Genomic DNA, 14,646 nt, shown 5'->3' with positions numbered 1-14,646 from the left:
ACCATGCTCAATTTTATTTATTTATTTAGAATATTTCTGTGCTGCCTCAGGAGACTCCTGCTTGATGTGGCTAACAATTAAAAACCACAGTATTAAAACACAAGCCATTGGACATAAGCAGCATAAAAAACCCATAAACCATAAAGGGACCATTTAAAAAGCTGATAAAAACAAGCCCCCTAATTAAAAGTCTGCGTTAAAAAAAAAAAAGCTGGTGGTGACTCTCCTTATACAAATCTCCAAGTATGGTGAAGATGGGGTCAGGGGGGGGTGTCCCATTTTATGGGTCTGCATTTTTCTCTATTTGGGGGCCCATAAAATAGACTCCCTGATCCAATCTTCTCCAAACTTGGGGGTTGTGTAAAGAGAGCTACCAGCAGCTATGCTGAAAATTTGGTGGCTCTATCTTGAAAAGCAGCCCCCCCCCCCAGCCCAGCAAAAATCCCCATGGACATAACATTGAGCTATGTCAGAGCTGAGAATCATGGAGAGAAAATTATACCAGCATTAGGAAACTACTGGGAAATTTTTGCAGGAATCTGAGGGGGGAGGGTGGTGCAGTTTTTTGAGGTAGAAGCATCAAATTTGCAGCATAGCTGCTGGTGACTCCTTGTAGAATCCCTACGTTTGGTCAAGACTGGGTCAGAGATCCAATTTTACAGGGCCCCATTTTTTCTCCATTGGAAACAATGGAGAATGGATGGGGCACCCCTCTTTGTGCACCCCCTGACCCAATCATTACCAAACTTGGGGGTTCTTCTGAGTGTCACCTGAAGCTATGCTGTAAGTTTGGTGGCTCTACCTTAAAACACCACACACCGCCATAGATTTCCCATAGAGTTTAACAGACCCGAAATTTTTCGGATATTCCAAAAAAGCCGGAAAAAAACCATATTAGTATGGAGATTTGGCTTTTTCAGATTTTCTGAAAGAATTCGGGTCTATTAAACCCAAAATCCAAAAAATATGGGGGGAAATTTGGTGCACAGCCCTAGTATCGAAAGCTGCTGAGAGGTCCAGGAGAATCAACAAGGACACATTCTTGTCACTGTCCTGGCAAAGTTTATCAGTCAGAGCAACCAAGACTGTCTCTGTCCCAAAGCCAGGCCTGAATGTAGATTGAAATGGATCTAGGCAATCTGTGTCCTCAAAGACTACCTGGAGTTGTGCAGCCACCACCCATTTGAGCACCTTGCCCAAGAATGGAATATTAGCCACCTGACAGTAGTTGTTAACGTTGTTTGGGCTGAGAAATACCTGAAGATTTTGGGGGTGGAACCTGAGGAAGGTGGGGTTTGAGGAGGGATTTCAAAGGGGTATAATGCCATCTTCCAAAGCAGTTATTTTCTCCAGGCAAACTGATCTCTGTTGCCTGGAGATCAGTTGTAATACCAGTTGTAATCTAGGCACCATTTGGAGGTCTGCAATCCTACTAGGCATATATGTTTTCATACAAATACATTCATTTGGTCAGGTCTCTAATGGGAGTAGGGTTGCCAACAGGCCTGGACAACAATGCCTTGCCTGTTAACAGAAGGTTAATGTGTGGAAATGGGCAGCTGAAGTTCTTTGTGGGGTGCAGAATAAATAGCATTAACCTGGTTAATAACATGTCATTAAACCTCTATTAAAGGGCCAGGACTTTTTTTGTCCAGTCAGTTGACAACTCTCAACTGCAGACAGAAATAGCCTGAAGCCAGCTTATTGAGGGAAATGATTCAGAAGTTTTGCTGCTTGGCTCAGACAAGCCGTGTACCTTAGGCAGTATAAAAGGGTGTGAGATTATAAACCGTCTTTTCTTGAATCCCTGCCAGGAGAGTCCTCTCTCCTTTAGTGATGTCAGCAGACTGTCCTTGTCTGAACTTTATGCTTCTTCAGCAAGCTCAATAACCTTATTTTCATTGGCTGGCTGCCTTATTTGCATTTTATAGAAAAGGCAAAATGTAGTCACCCTCTTTCTGTTGTTTTCTAGAAATAAATGCTATCAATGCAGTCAATACGTACAAATAAGAAATTTCTGGAAATATTGAAAAGCAGACTGAAATAGAGCTGAAGAGAAGAACAACCATAGTGCTGCCAGGTTGCAATCTGGAAAAACCTACGCTTAGCTATACCTTCCTCAAGCAGTGGATTTATGCCATGTATCCCATCTCCCCTCTTTCATACAACTATAGTCTTTTTGTTGCAGATGGTGGGGGAGTAGGCAAGTGACAACGCCAGATAAAGAATGGCCAGGAGAAGCTCTGGCAGCCTCTTCTCCCATTGTATATGTGGAGACAGGCCAGGCTTTTTTTCTTTTCTTTTTTAAAGCTGCCTTGAACTGCCAGGATAAGCAGGAAGGGTGGCATATAAATATTTTAATTAATAAATATATAAACAAAGGTAAGCTAAGCAACCTCAATGAATTAATATTATGCAAAAGCATATAAGAGAAGAAATATCAACTAGAAAGGATCGAAAAGATTATAGTTAATGAAATTTTCTGTAACTCTGGCTAGAAACTAACTTTTTTTTGCATTGAAATGGAGTTACATAAATGTAAGTCAGGATCTGAAATAGCTTCTGTGGGGGGGGGGGGCAAGAAAACAGAGTTGTATTTACCTGTAACTGTTGTTCATCGAGTGGCCTTCTGTGCAGGCACACATGGGAGCTGTGCTTGCGCAGGCCAGCCATGGACAACTGACTAGAAAGCTTTGAGAAGCTTCAGGATGCCTGGAGTGCTCCCCCTTCCCTCCATCCCAGGCCAAGAGTGAGCCAGCTTCCCGCCTAATGGTCATGTGACAGAGGGAGGAGAATGTGGCGGGTCAGGTCCCCGAGAGGGGAGAAGAGAATCACATGGAGGAACGTTGTAAAACTCTAAAAAGTAACCATTTTTAATGATGGAAAGAACCCTATCATTAGAAATGGAACACCAGTTAACAGCAAAAAACTTCAATCTCTCAAAAAAGATAACATCAACAGATAGAGACAGGTTGGTCAGTCATGCAGCAGGTTTCTTGTTATAGGAAGAGTGGTCAGGGGATCTACCACCCTTCTTGGGTTGATACTGTTTAGCTTGCGGGTAGTAGGGTTTGGATTGACCCTGTTGGGAATAACCATAGGATTGGAAACGGTAGGGCCTAGCTTGATAATTTTGTTGCCCTGTATGGAAACCTCTGCTTGGCGGAAGTGGACTGTGTAGGTTGGGTAATGCCAATGACCTTGGCAGTGATCCTATCCTTACGAATGTTATCGAGCCATTCATCCATATTTTTGTTAAACAGGGCCTTCCCATAGAAGGGCATGTCCTCTACAGATGCCTTGGCATCCCTGGAGAGGTTTGAGAAACACAGCCATGAGTGCCTGCATAGTACGACACTAGCCACCACTGTTCTACTTGCAGCGTCTGCTACATGGTGGGGCGAGGAAATCTGGTATTTGCCCAGTTTAGAGCCCTCTGCCAGGAGGATCTTTCCTTCCTGTGCTTTGTCCTGGGGAAGGGAGGAAAGGAGGTTCGACACCCTGCCTCAAAGGAACATCTGATATCTGCTCATGAGGGCTGAAAAGTTAGAAACCTTAAGACCTAGGGCCCCTGCAGAATAATTTTTTCTGCCTATGATATCTAGTTTTTTCTCCTCTTTATCAAGAGGGGTGGAATGACTGGTCCCCTGGCCTTAGGCAAGGACCCTAGTGACTATGGAGTTGGGGGTGGGATGCTGATGCAGGAAAGGAGCCTCATCCTGCTTTATCTTATATAAGTTTTCGATCTTCTTCACCGAAGGGATGTCAGAAGCAGGTTTGGCCCATAGGGTATCAGCAATTTGACAAATACCCTTTACCCATGGGAATTCAACTGGCCACTGTCGGTTGAAAAAAAGAACTCTCATAATGGGGTCATCACGGATCAGGTCCGAGGAGGTCTCCTCAAGCCCGAGGGCCTTGGTGAGACAATTAAGCATTTTGGAGTATGCCTTACTGTCCTCCGTAGAAGAAACTAGGGATGGGTCCCCTACCACCTCATCAGGTGAAGGGAGCAAAGCATGCCCGGATTCCAAGTACCCTTCCTCCGACTCCGACGGTGGTCATGGATCGGAACCGAGTGCATTGGTGGTATAGGCATTGAGGAGGACACTGCCTTCTGCCGGTGCAGCAGAGGATAGACCATATTGCCCTGAGCCCAAGTTTGGAGCTCGTATTGACAGTACCCCCATGGGGAATGCGGTCCCCAGTGAGATCAAGCCCGATCAGAATCGCATCCACAGCAGTCCATCAGTGGCTCAGCTGGAAAAGTCCCAGTCTGTGAGTCAAACAAATCTTCAGGATCGAAGTGGCCATGCAAGACCTCCACGTCGTCGTCATCTGACGAAGAAAACTTTTTGGAGCCGCTCCTTGAGGGTGAGGGGGTCCTAGGTCTGCGACTAACCGAAGCCTCACAATCCTGATCTCGACATCGGGATAACAAGCGGGAGTCATGACGCTCCTTCCCTTGAGGTTGAGGTGAACACTGCTGATGCCTGGATTCCCATTCTTCAGATACAGATGGGTGTGAAGATCTTCCAATCAGGGTTGATGATCAAGCCTCCAGCGTGGGAGCGAGTGCCTCAGGATCAGTGATCTGCACTTGAAGAGGGCTCAAGTGGACAACTGGAATAAGTGCCAATTTGAGGTAAATCTCAGCTTGGCTCACCGGGATCAACTCTTTCGCTGGTGAAGAAACCCGACCTCTGGGGTTTGGGATCAAGGAACCTCTAGGGTTGATGGAGCTGTCAACCCACTATCTGCAGGTTTAAAGCTCGATTTTTTCCCGTGCTTAGATGAGGAGGAGGAGTGCTTCTTCTTAGAAGACTCTGTAAGGGGTTCAGACCCCACTTTCTTCGAAGTTGCTGAAAGTCTCTTAGTGGATTGAGGCATCGACGCAGATGCGGGTGACTTGGATTTTTTATCACCCGAATCCTGGGCACCAGGGAAATTCATAGCCCATTCCCACAGGGCTGCTTTGAGTCTCAAATTTCGATCTTTACAAGGGTTAGGGGTGAACAGGGCACAGGCCTGGCAGGCGGACGGAATGTGCCCCTCACCCAAACATATGAGGCAGTCTTAATGCTCATCCGATTTAGCCATCTTGGTCCCACAACTCTTACATTTTTTGAAGAGTGCCATCCTGGAACAAGACGACGATTGAATGACAAAGGAAGACAAAGACAAGAATCAAAGAAAAAACTCTGAATAACAGGCAAAGCTCTCCAAAGCGTCCTCTGACTGTGGCGGCAGAAAGAGAACTGAGGGAACGATGCTCCCTGCCCCTCCGTCACGCATCTGAAAGGGCAGGAAGGACCATTGCCAGAGGTGAGGAGGAGCAATCCTTGTTGCTGGGCTAAAAAGAAGCTTTCTAAACATTCCGCGGCTGGCCTGCGCACGAGCAGTTCCTGTGTGGGATTGCAAAGAGGCCATGGCGATGAACTATCGCTACATATTCCTTGATTTTCTCCATTCAATATACCTTTTAAAAGTCTACAAGCAATGTGATGTTGAAATGTTTGAAAGCTACTGAGCAAACTGAATTGAAATCATCATAATAGAAAAAAAACTGATGGCAATATAACAATTAAGAGCATCATATGCATGCATATGCACTGTGAATTGGGAGCTTGGAGTCATTAAGGTGTATCTTGTAAGCAGGAAAATGGCAAATGCTTATGTGAAACCCTCCATTAACTTTCTTCAGATGGCTGCCATAGTAATGAGCTGTTCTTGTACTTTGAAACAATTACAATGTTCATACTGACAGATTTAAGATATGGTTACTGAATATGCCTACTTATTAAAAGCTAAACATCAGTAAAGTCAGCAAATATGGCTATGGGCTGAATTCACTCTGCGGAAGGATGATTAAAAAATTGCACTCTGCCATCTGGGTTTTTTGGTGACTAGAAATATAGTGGCCAGAATCCAAAAACTGTATAAAAAGCTCCATGAGCTTGTTTGTCAGGGACCGTCCTGATGCCTGGCTCTTGACATCAGTCAGGCCCGTTGCTGGATCCCTGGCTCTTGACATTAGTCAGGCCCGTTGCTGGATCCCTGGCTCTTGACATCAGTCAGGCCTGCTGTGCTCACTGCAAGTGTTCCCCTCGCTGCGGCCCCCTAATCTGACTCTCATGCGAGCAACTCCGGTGTTACGGCTTGCTCACTCCCTTCTTCCTAGCTGGTGTTGTTATCTCCCTGTTCCCAGGCCTGCCTGGTACTGCACCCGGGATTGCGTTATGCTTATAGTTTAGGCTTGTAGACTGAACTGCCATTAGCAGCTTTGAACCTGTAGATTGCTTATGCTGTACCTGCGGATCCTGAATAAACGTTTACCTGCTTTAGACCTGCCTGTCTGAGCAAGTGATTTTTTGGGATTGCGGAGGCAAGCTGGAGAATCTCACATTGTTTCTCTCAGACAGCTGACCCAAATCTGCCAAGGAAAGTCACTGGGTGACCCTTTCTCTCAACCTCACCTACCTCACAGGGTTGTCATGAGGATAAAATGGAAGAGGGGAGAATAGGGCAGCCAAACCAGGTTGGGGAATTCCTGGAGATCTGGGGGTACAGCCTGGAGAAGGTGGGGTTTGGGGAGAGGAAGGACCTCAGTGGAGTATAATGCCATAGAGCCCACCTTCCAAACCAGACATTTTCTCCAGGGAAATGATCTCTAAAGTCTGGATATCAGCTGTAATTCTGGAAGATCTCCGGGCTTCATCCGGATGTTGGCAGCCCAAGAGAAAGTAATGCTGTAAACTACTTTGGGTTCTCATTTGGGGAATAAAGTGTACAATTATTTCTAAAATAAATTAATTTAGTATCCATGTTCAGTCCCAAGCCACGATGTCAGAAGGAGCCAATATTATTACTTGGAACCATGCATGGCTGGATATGAGCTATGGTTAGGCTCACCTAGGCATCACATGTGTGTTCATTTTCATTCTCACAACTTCAAACTTAGGATGTGTGAAATAACTCTAATTCTTGATATCAGTAAGGCAACTCTGCATTCAGGAAAAATCTCCTTCTTACCACAGAAGGCCCAAACATACTTTCCTAAACAGAGAAATGGTGCAGGCTGAGTGCAACTACATGTTAGTGTTTCTTGTCCCAGGTAAGAATAACTCCCAGGGTTTTCTCAGGCCAGTTATATGAGGGTTATTGAGATAGGTCTTCACAGGGCAACAGATGAATGTAAAATAGGATTTACAATATCCTTATGGAGAGAACAGGCAGTGTGTATGGGCGTCACAGATTTAGAGGGAGCCAGTTATTTTAGTCTGGACTATTTGTGTTGTCATATTATACTCAAATCCTTAAAATGTTGTGGATTAATATTGGAACTGCATACACATTTCAGCTTCAGTAGAGACTGGAGGATTTATGATTACGAGGGGGTAAACGGATCTAATCTACTAAAACAAAATAGGGTCTCCAATACCATATAGTATTACATTTTAGGCATGAAATGTGTCAATGTATTACATTTTAGTAATAATAGTATAGTAAATATATAGTATAGTATAGTAAATATAGTATATTAAATATAGTATAGTATAGTAAATATAGTATAGTAAATATAGTATTACATTTTAGGCATGAAATGTGTCAATCTTGATCAAAACACTTAGGCCAACTTTTCACAGTAGATTTTGCTTCTCTCTTGCAGTGGAGCAAAAAAAACACGATTTAAATTCTTTTTTCATGGCCGCGGATCATCCCATCAATCATCCCATCAATCCTGAAGTAGTTTTGGTTTTTCATGGGAACAAAGCAGGCAGTATTCTTCAACAGTCTGGTCTGCTCCTTTGCTGGAGCCCTCCCCTTCTGATAACCTCCCCCAGCGCAAAAAGCAAGCACCAGTCCCTCTGGTTTCCTTATATAATTTTTCTATTTACCATGCTCCCCGTTTCCCCCCACCCCCGTACTTGGCGACGCTCCCCCCCTTTCCCAGACTTTGACAGACGGTCATCATTGTGCCCCCCCCCCAGTACAGCTCCGGCCGTCCAGTGCCATGAACTTCCATCCAAGAGGGCTGGCAGCCTTGGGGGCGAGCCTTGGTGGTGAGCACTCAGGAGACAAAACCGCTCAACTCCACTTTCATGCAACTGAATGTATGAGGAGTTTTGCCTTGGATTTGCCACTCTCTGGATGATCTCTGGATGCACACTCTCCCTTCCCTTCCCTTTGCAGCATGCTGATCCGCACACTTTCCCAAGATTTCCATAGTTCTTTTGTTCTGTTCTTTTACCAGGTTGGGGATACACAGGATGCATGGGGGGGGGGGGGAGGGAGACCCAGAGCAGACTGGCCCCCCCCTCTTCAGAAGGGTGATGGGAGTTTTGCCTTGGATTTGCCACTCTCAGGATGCACATTTTCCCCATCCGAATTCTCAAAACTCAACAATAAGCCCCCAAAGCAGAGTTTTGAGTATTTGAATGGGGAAATGTTCATCTAAAGAGTGGCAAACCCAAGGCAAAACCTCCTATGCATAAATGGCCAAACACTCTCCCTTCCCTTCGCAGCATGCCGATCCATCCTGCCTTGGAGGGAGGCTATCCCCGGGCGCGATCCCCTAAACAGCACCCCCCCTTGTCGGAGCACAAAATTCCCCTTGTCCAATCACTGTTCGCGTGCATGGTGAGTCACGGGGAGGGAGGAGAAATTTGCCTGCATGGCCGGGGAGAATACATCTGTCTCCAGGGAGTTTTTTTATGGAGATCTGCGCCAAAAACCACGTAGCAAAAGAAAAGAACGGACCAAAACAGGTTTGACTTGACGTGGGAATGAAGCGGGTTTTTTTTTCCCCCAAATTCAAAGCAATCATGAAAAATCAAAAATTAGCAGCATGGCAAAACAAGAGTGAAACCGCTGCAAACCTCCATGAAAAAATGACCTTAGAGAAATCTTACTGAAAGCAACAGGATTTGTTGAATTGCATCTTTGCTGTTGGGTGTGCTCAGGTCAAGATCAGATCATTCTACTTATTAAATGTCAAATCCTATTCTTTTCTTAGAATAAACATGAGGGCACTCTAGGTTAAAATTTGTACTGCTTTTCAGTGCTTCTTACCTAAAAATCTTCACATAAACCAAACAGCTGCATATGAAACAGTAAGACCCTAAAAATGAGTGCTGTTTTTAATCATGGCAGGTGAAATGAATCCATAATGTCTAAGTACTCAATTAATTTTTCATAGCAGGACAGATCTATTAATGTCAGTGGAAGAATAAGCATGTTCAAATTTCTCCCTGTCAAATCAATGAGACTAAAAGGTCTTTAACTAGAATTTTGTTTTGTTGTACACTGCCTTGAATGCTTCTTTGAGCAGAAACATGAGACACAAATAATCTAAATACACATACAAATGAACACCTGTTTTATGCTCACTGATTGTTTCAAGTATGCCCCTTTTGTTTGTTTAAGTGTCATAAATTGTGTTTCTTTGAAGATGACCAAAAGAAATGCCACCACATGCGTCTGTAAAATAATTTTGTGGTTTGTTATGAAAGAAATGAACAGGTCAGCTTTAGGTTTATTTTCCCCATTCACTTGTGGGAGAAACACTAACAGCTCATTCCTGACCTTCAAAGGTGAAAGCTCTTAGGAGGCCAGGAAGGGGCCGTGCTGGCATTCGGGGCCCCGCGCCAGCGACTAGGCTACTTATGCTGGCGTTAGTGGTCCCAGCACCAGCGTGGAGGCCCATATGCTGGTCTCCAGCAGCCACAGCAGTAGCACCGCCCCAGAATGCCAACGGAGCATTCTGTGGCATCCCACCAGCATAAAGGCCCGTTCCACATTCTGGGGACCATTCTGGCATCCCGGGAGGTGTTCCCGGAGCATTCTGGGGGAGGAGCTGCCATTAGGCAGCCTCCTGTCCCCTTTGAGCCCTGGACACCAGCTCCAAGAATGGTGTTGCTGCACCTGCTTTTTTTTTCTGGTGCAGTCTCGCTATTCTCTATGGGGCTTTTTGCCCCATTTTACACTAAATAGGTTAAAGGCTTTTTTCCTGCTTTCGGTGTGTGGGGAACTTCTTAGAAGGCGCCGCGGTGGCCGCCTCCTCCCCACCATCCCCACATGCCAAAAGCTCAGGAGTGGGCTCATCTACCCATCTCGGAACTAAACAAAGCAGCGGAGAGCTAAGGAAGTGCCCCCACCCTCCTCCCAGGCAGTGTCGAGGGGAGAGGGAGACAAAGAGGCAACCCCACCCAGGCTGCAGAGTCGGGCCCCGTCACCAGCAGCTTACCTCCCGGGCCGCAACTGCAGAAGATGCTGGCTGGCAGAGAAGGCTAGCCGGGGCCCGCAGCCGCCGCACCCAGCCCCAACACAGAAGAATCATGGGAGGGAGAGCGGCAGAAGGGAAGTTGTTGGCCCAGCTGGTTGCAGCCCGCGTCAGAGGGAGGGCTTGGGGGGGGAAGCTCAAGGCCTCTGGGAGGGAGGAGACAGGCCGCCAGGAAACCGCTTGGCAAGGAGATAGATGGCCGCTCAGCTGCTGCCCGACCAGGGGGCGGGGCCAGTGGAGAGGGGCCTTAGTCTTGAGGCGAGGAAGGGAGGAGAGAGAGGGAGAGAGGAGGACGGGACTAGCCCGCTCATAAGGCCTCCCCTATATGCCCTCGGGGGAGGAAATAGCGAAGGAGGGGAGGGAACGGGGAACGGGTGCGGCTTCCAGGCAAGAGTAGCAGCCCTGGAGCTCCCACTGACACCATCCCAGTAAGTACCTCCCAAGCCACTTTTTCAGCCACAGTGTGAAGAGCAAGGGGTTGCGCAAGGGGTTGGACTAGATGGCTTGTATGGGGCTTGCATGGCCCCTTCCAACTCTATGATTCTATGAGTTCAGCCCCAAAGCTTCTCCATTCATTCATCTGATCTGTACAAAAGTTATGATTTAGTGTCTAAACAAGAATACAGGAGAATTGTTAAAAAAATAATCTAAGCAGACAAGTACCCCCAGTACTGCATTTTGATACTGGTCATTGTCATTTCGTATAATTTCATTTATTATGGTCATATGACCAGCATTATAAAAATACAAGAATGGACATCGTCAGCCTTGCCAAGAAAGTCAAGATACTGGTCAGAAAAGTAAGATGCCAACCATCAAAGCACAGGCCACCAATACCCTACTTGGCCATCGGAATCAGAAGAATGCAATGATTACAGCATCAACAGCTGCAGAAACCCCATAAATATTAACAGGATCTTACTCTCTAACATATCTTTCAGCAAAGGTCATCACTTAGGGCATTTTCAAATCAAGATGGAAACTGGATTGAAATGGGTCAATATAGGTCTGTCTCATCCAAGGCCATCTGCAATTGCCACTATACGCTTGAACTCCTTGCCCATAAAGGAGACATTTGCTATTGGCTGATAATTGTTTAAATCATTTGAACTCAATACCCATCTATAATGAGCCCATAATGTCGCTGATGAAAAGTGTTTCAGTCAGACCCCTACTAGCTAGGGAGGTCTGAGGTAGGGTTGCCAGACTCCAGGTAGTGGCTGGAGATCTCCTGCTATTACAACTGATCACCAGGCAACAGATATCAGTTCACCTGGAGAAAATGGCCGCTTTGGAAGTTGGACATTATACCCTGTTGAAGTCCCTCCCCTCCCCAAACCCTGCCCTACTCAGGCTCCATCCCCCCCCCCCGCCAAATCTCTAGGTTTTTCCCAATCCGGAGCTGGCAACCCTAATCATAGGTATGAAAATTACCAAAGGAATTTTCACTAATATACAAAAGCAACAAAACCACTACCTTATTACTTTGCTTTCACTTTAAGAAAATAACAGCTTTCATTAAATGCATTAAAATGCAGCAAGTACTTCTGTATTAAAACAGGTCCTCATCTCCCTCTATCCTGATAAAATGTAAATTATGGGAATTATAAATACCAAGCTTGCACTGGTTGCAAGACACCAAGTTTGCTAACCTTTATTATTTCACATAAAACAAACAAGAAAGTTCTGGCATACTATTCTGCCTACTCAAGATTTCAGTCGACCACAAAACTATTAGTCTCAGGTGAACTTACCATGTACCACATACTTGGCCATTTGGGATCATTAAAATACATGGATTGGGTACCACCAGGTTTGTAATCTCTCTTTATCCTTCTTTTTACAACTTGTTGTTCTATCCATTCCACCTGTCAATTAAAAAATGATAAATATCAAAAAAGATTCCATGGACATTCCAAAATAATATAAATTGGAAGATGTTGCTGTTAACAGGCACAAAAACATATTCAGGTGCCAAGTTCCTTTAAATTTTCTACTAATTTAAAATGTGATATTTAATTAGCACATATGCTTAGATAATGGTATCAATTACCCATTTGAGAAAATGTTTTGGGACTTTGGGAGTCTGATCAGAGAGAGAAAAGAAAGAAAAATGAAAATATAGGGGAGGGAACATTCAAGCTAATGATTTTGCCTATCTAACATTTTATGTATTCATTCTAGCTCAATAATTCAGCAGCATAAATTGTTACGCAGCCTAATATGAGGTTGATTTATATTTACATTTCCCACCTTTTATCATGAAACAGGTAAGAACAAAGAAGGAAAGAAAAAAAATTGACTGTATACAAATGACAAAATAATACAGAGATAAGGAAGATGCATAAGTAAAACTTTCATTATTAAACATTTAAAATTCTTACTCAACAAAACAAAAAGCCTTGAGACAAGAATGGCATTTAAATTGATCCAAAGCTTTAAAAATCATTGCCATAATTACTTATTTTTAAATTTGCTCTTTATTTTAGAAAGTCCTTTCCCTGTACTGTCTATGGGTCTCCTTTCAGTAATAAAACTACTTTGGTCAAGGTGAATATCATTGACCATTACCTTAATCTGTTTGCCAAAACTGCTGTGATTCATAATCAGTGTTTAATAAAATTATTCGTCTGTACGATCCAGGATTTGTTGGATCTTTATTTGGTTTTGAGTTAAAATAATTTTGCCTCATTTCCAGTTCTAGCAAAAAACTTCATTTGAACTAGATTTTTCCAAAGGAGAGGGAGAGATTTTTTAAAAATCTAGCGTGTTCTTATCTATTTTTTTCGTTCCTGGTTCCATGTATTCAGAATCATTGAATACTTTTGTAAAGATAAGAAACTGATTGTGCAAACATGATTTGTGACCTTGATGAGCACCCTTTTGGCTTCTCTTCTAAGGTCTTGTTATAATTTAACCTGCATTATCCTGCTGCTTAGTTATCTGGTAACTGTTTACATTTTATTTAAAAAAATATATGGCTTCTGATAGTCATCTGTGCGTGAACTTTGACAAGTGATTTGGTCTTCAGCAAATTGTTATTTAGGTGCTCCTATCACCATTTACTTTTTTGTGCAGGAGTTACTACTGACAGAAATCAGTCTTCAAATACATGACAAGATTTAGGGTTGGTGTGAAAACAGAAAACAAAAGTTACTCTTTAGAAATATATACATACTATTCTAAACAGGGTTGCCAACTCCAGGTTGGGAAATACCTGGAGATTTTGGAGGTGGAGTCTGGGGAGGGCAGGGTTTGGAGAGGGGAGTGACTTCAATGCCATAGAATCCAATTGCCAATGCAGCCATTTTCTCCAGGGGAACTGATTTCTATTGCCTGGAGATCAGTTGCAATAGCGGGAGATCTCCAGCCACCACCTGGAGGTTGGCAACCTATATTCTAAATAATAAAAATGATGTCCAACATTCTTCTGTTTTAAAAAATGAAATACAACCACTGTTTATATGCACATACTAAATCCAAGTATATAGTTTTCACGCAGTGTCAGTGTAACACAGGACAGTTTCAGTGCAGTATACATGGATCTCCCCTCCTGTATCTTTACAACAGTCAAGTATGGTAGGTTACACTGGGCGAGAATGACCGTCTCAAAGTCACCCAGTAAGATTAATAGAAAGCAAGGATTTGAACCTGTTTCCCAAGTCCTAGTTCAGTCACGATATGTAACACACTGGCTCTCAGTTTCTAATGTCATGCCTTATATCCATATATCTGAATTGCTCTTTGCAGTGTAATAAATTTGATTTCACTTCTGCATCCAGTAACAATTTCATACACTGGATAAATTCTCATATTATAAACTGAACAGACTGAACATGCATATCTATTAAAGTTTATTAATCTGTATCTTGGCAATCAATTTAATTATTATAATCTGCTTTGAGAATCAATTGTGGCTGAAAAGTATAAAGAATCAAATAAGCAACAAGAATATGTTAATTATGTCACTATTTATGCAACTACATTATCATCTGTTAATGTTCCTCCCCGCCCCCCAAAAAATGTTAGAACAAAGTGTGATAGGAGTGATACTATTTAAACTTCTTAGATCTCAATCTAGTGAGTTTTGACCTTTACTTATGAATGGATGCATGCACACACAGTGGAGTTTTACCATTAGTTTCTTAACAACTAGATGCTTGGAAATATCAGAAGCTGCTCCAAACTACTAGAAGAGTTTCCAAAATGGCACCAGGAGCTGCTGTTAAAAAAAAATGCTGCTACATATCTGTATCTTGCAATATGCACCTCTGGATCAAAGACTTACCGTGCAATCCTGAAGGAGGATTGGAGCTACACAGGAACTGATGTGACCCCTACGCCGGCATCTGTGCCACTTGTGC

The 14,646-nt window shown here is 43.8% G+C and overlaps 1 protein-coding gene across 1 annotated transcript in view; it reads right to left on the bottom strand.

Annotated features, from left to right (window-relative positions):
- Positions 1–14,646, bottom strand: part of PCSK5 (proprotein convertase subtilisin/kexin type 5) — a 341,064-nt gene that overhangs the window by 243,633 nt on the left and 82,785 nt on the right. The window contains exon 3 of the mRNA XM_056848984.1: positions 12,037–12,150. Coding sequence (XP_056704962.1) covers positions 12,037–12,150 — 114 coding nt within the window. The remainder of the gene's footprint in view (positions 1–12,036; positions 12,151–14,646) is intronic.

This window comes from Euleptes europaea, chromosome 4, assembly GCF_029931775.1.
Source record: "Euleptes europaea isolate rEulEur1 chromosome 4, rEulEur1.hap1, whole genome shotgun sequence".
NCBI lineage: Eukaryota > Metazoa > Chordata > Lepidosauria > Squamata > Sphaerodactylidae > Euleptes > Euleptes europaea.
Note: the sequence above shows the minus strand (reverse complement) of the source record. Positions and strands in the feature narration are given on the sequence as shown.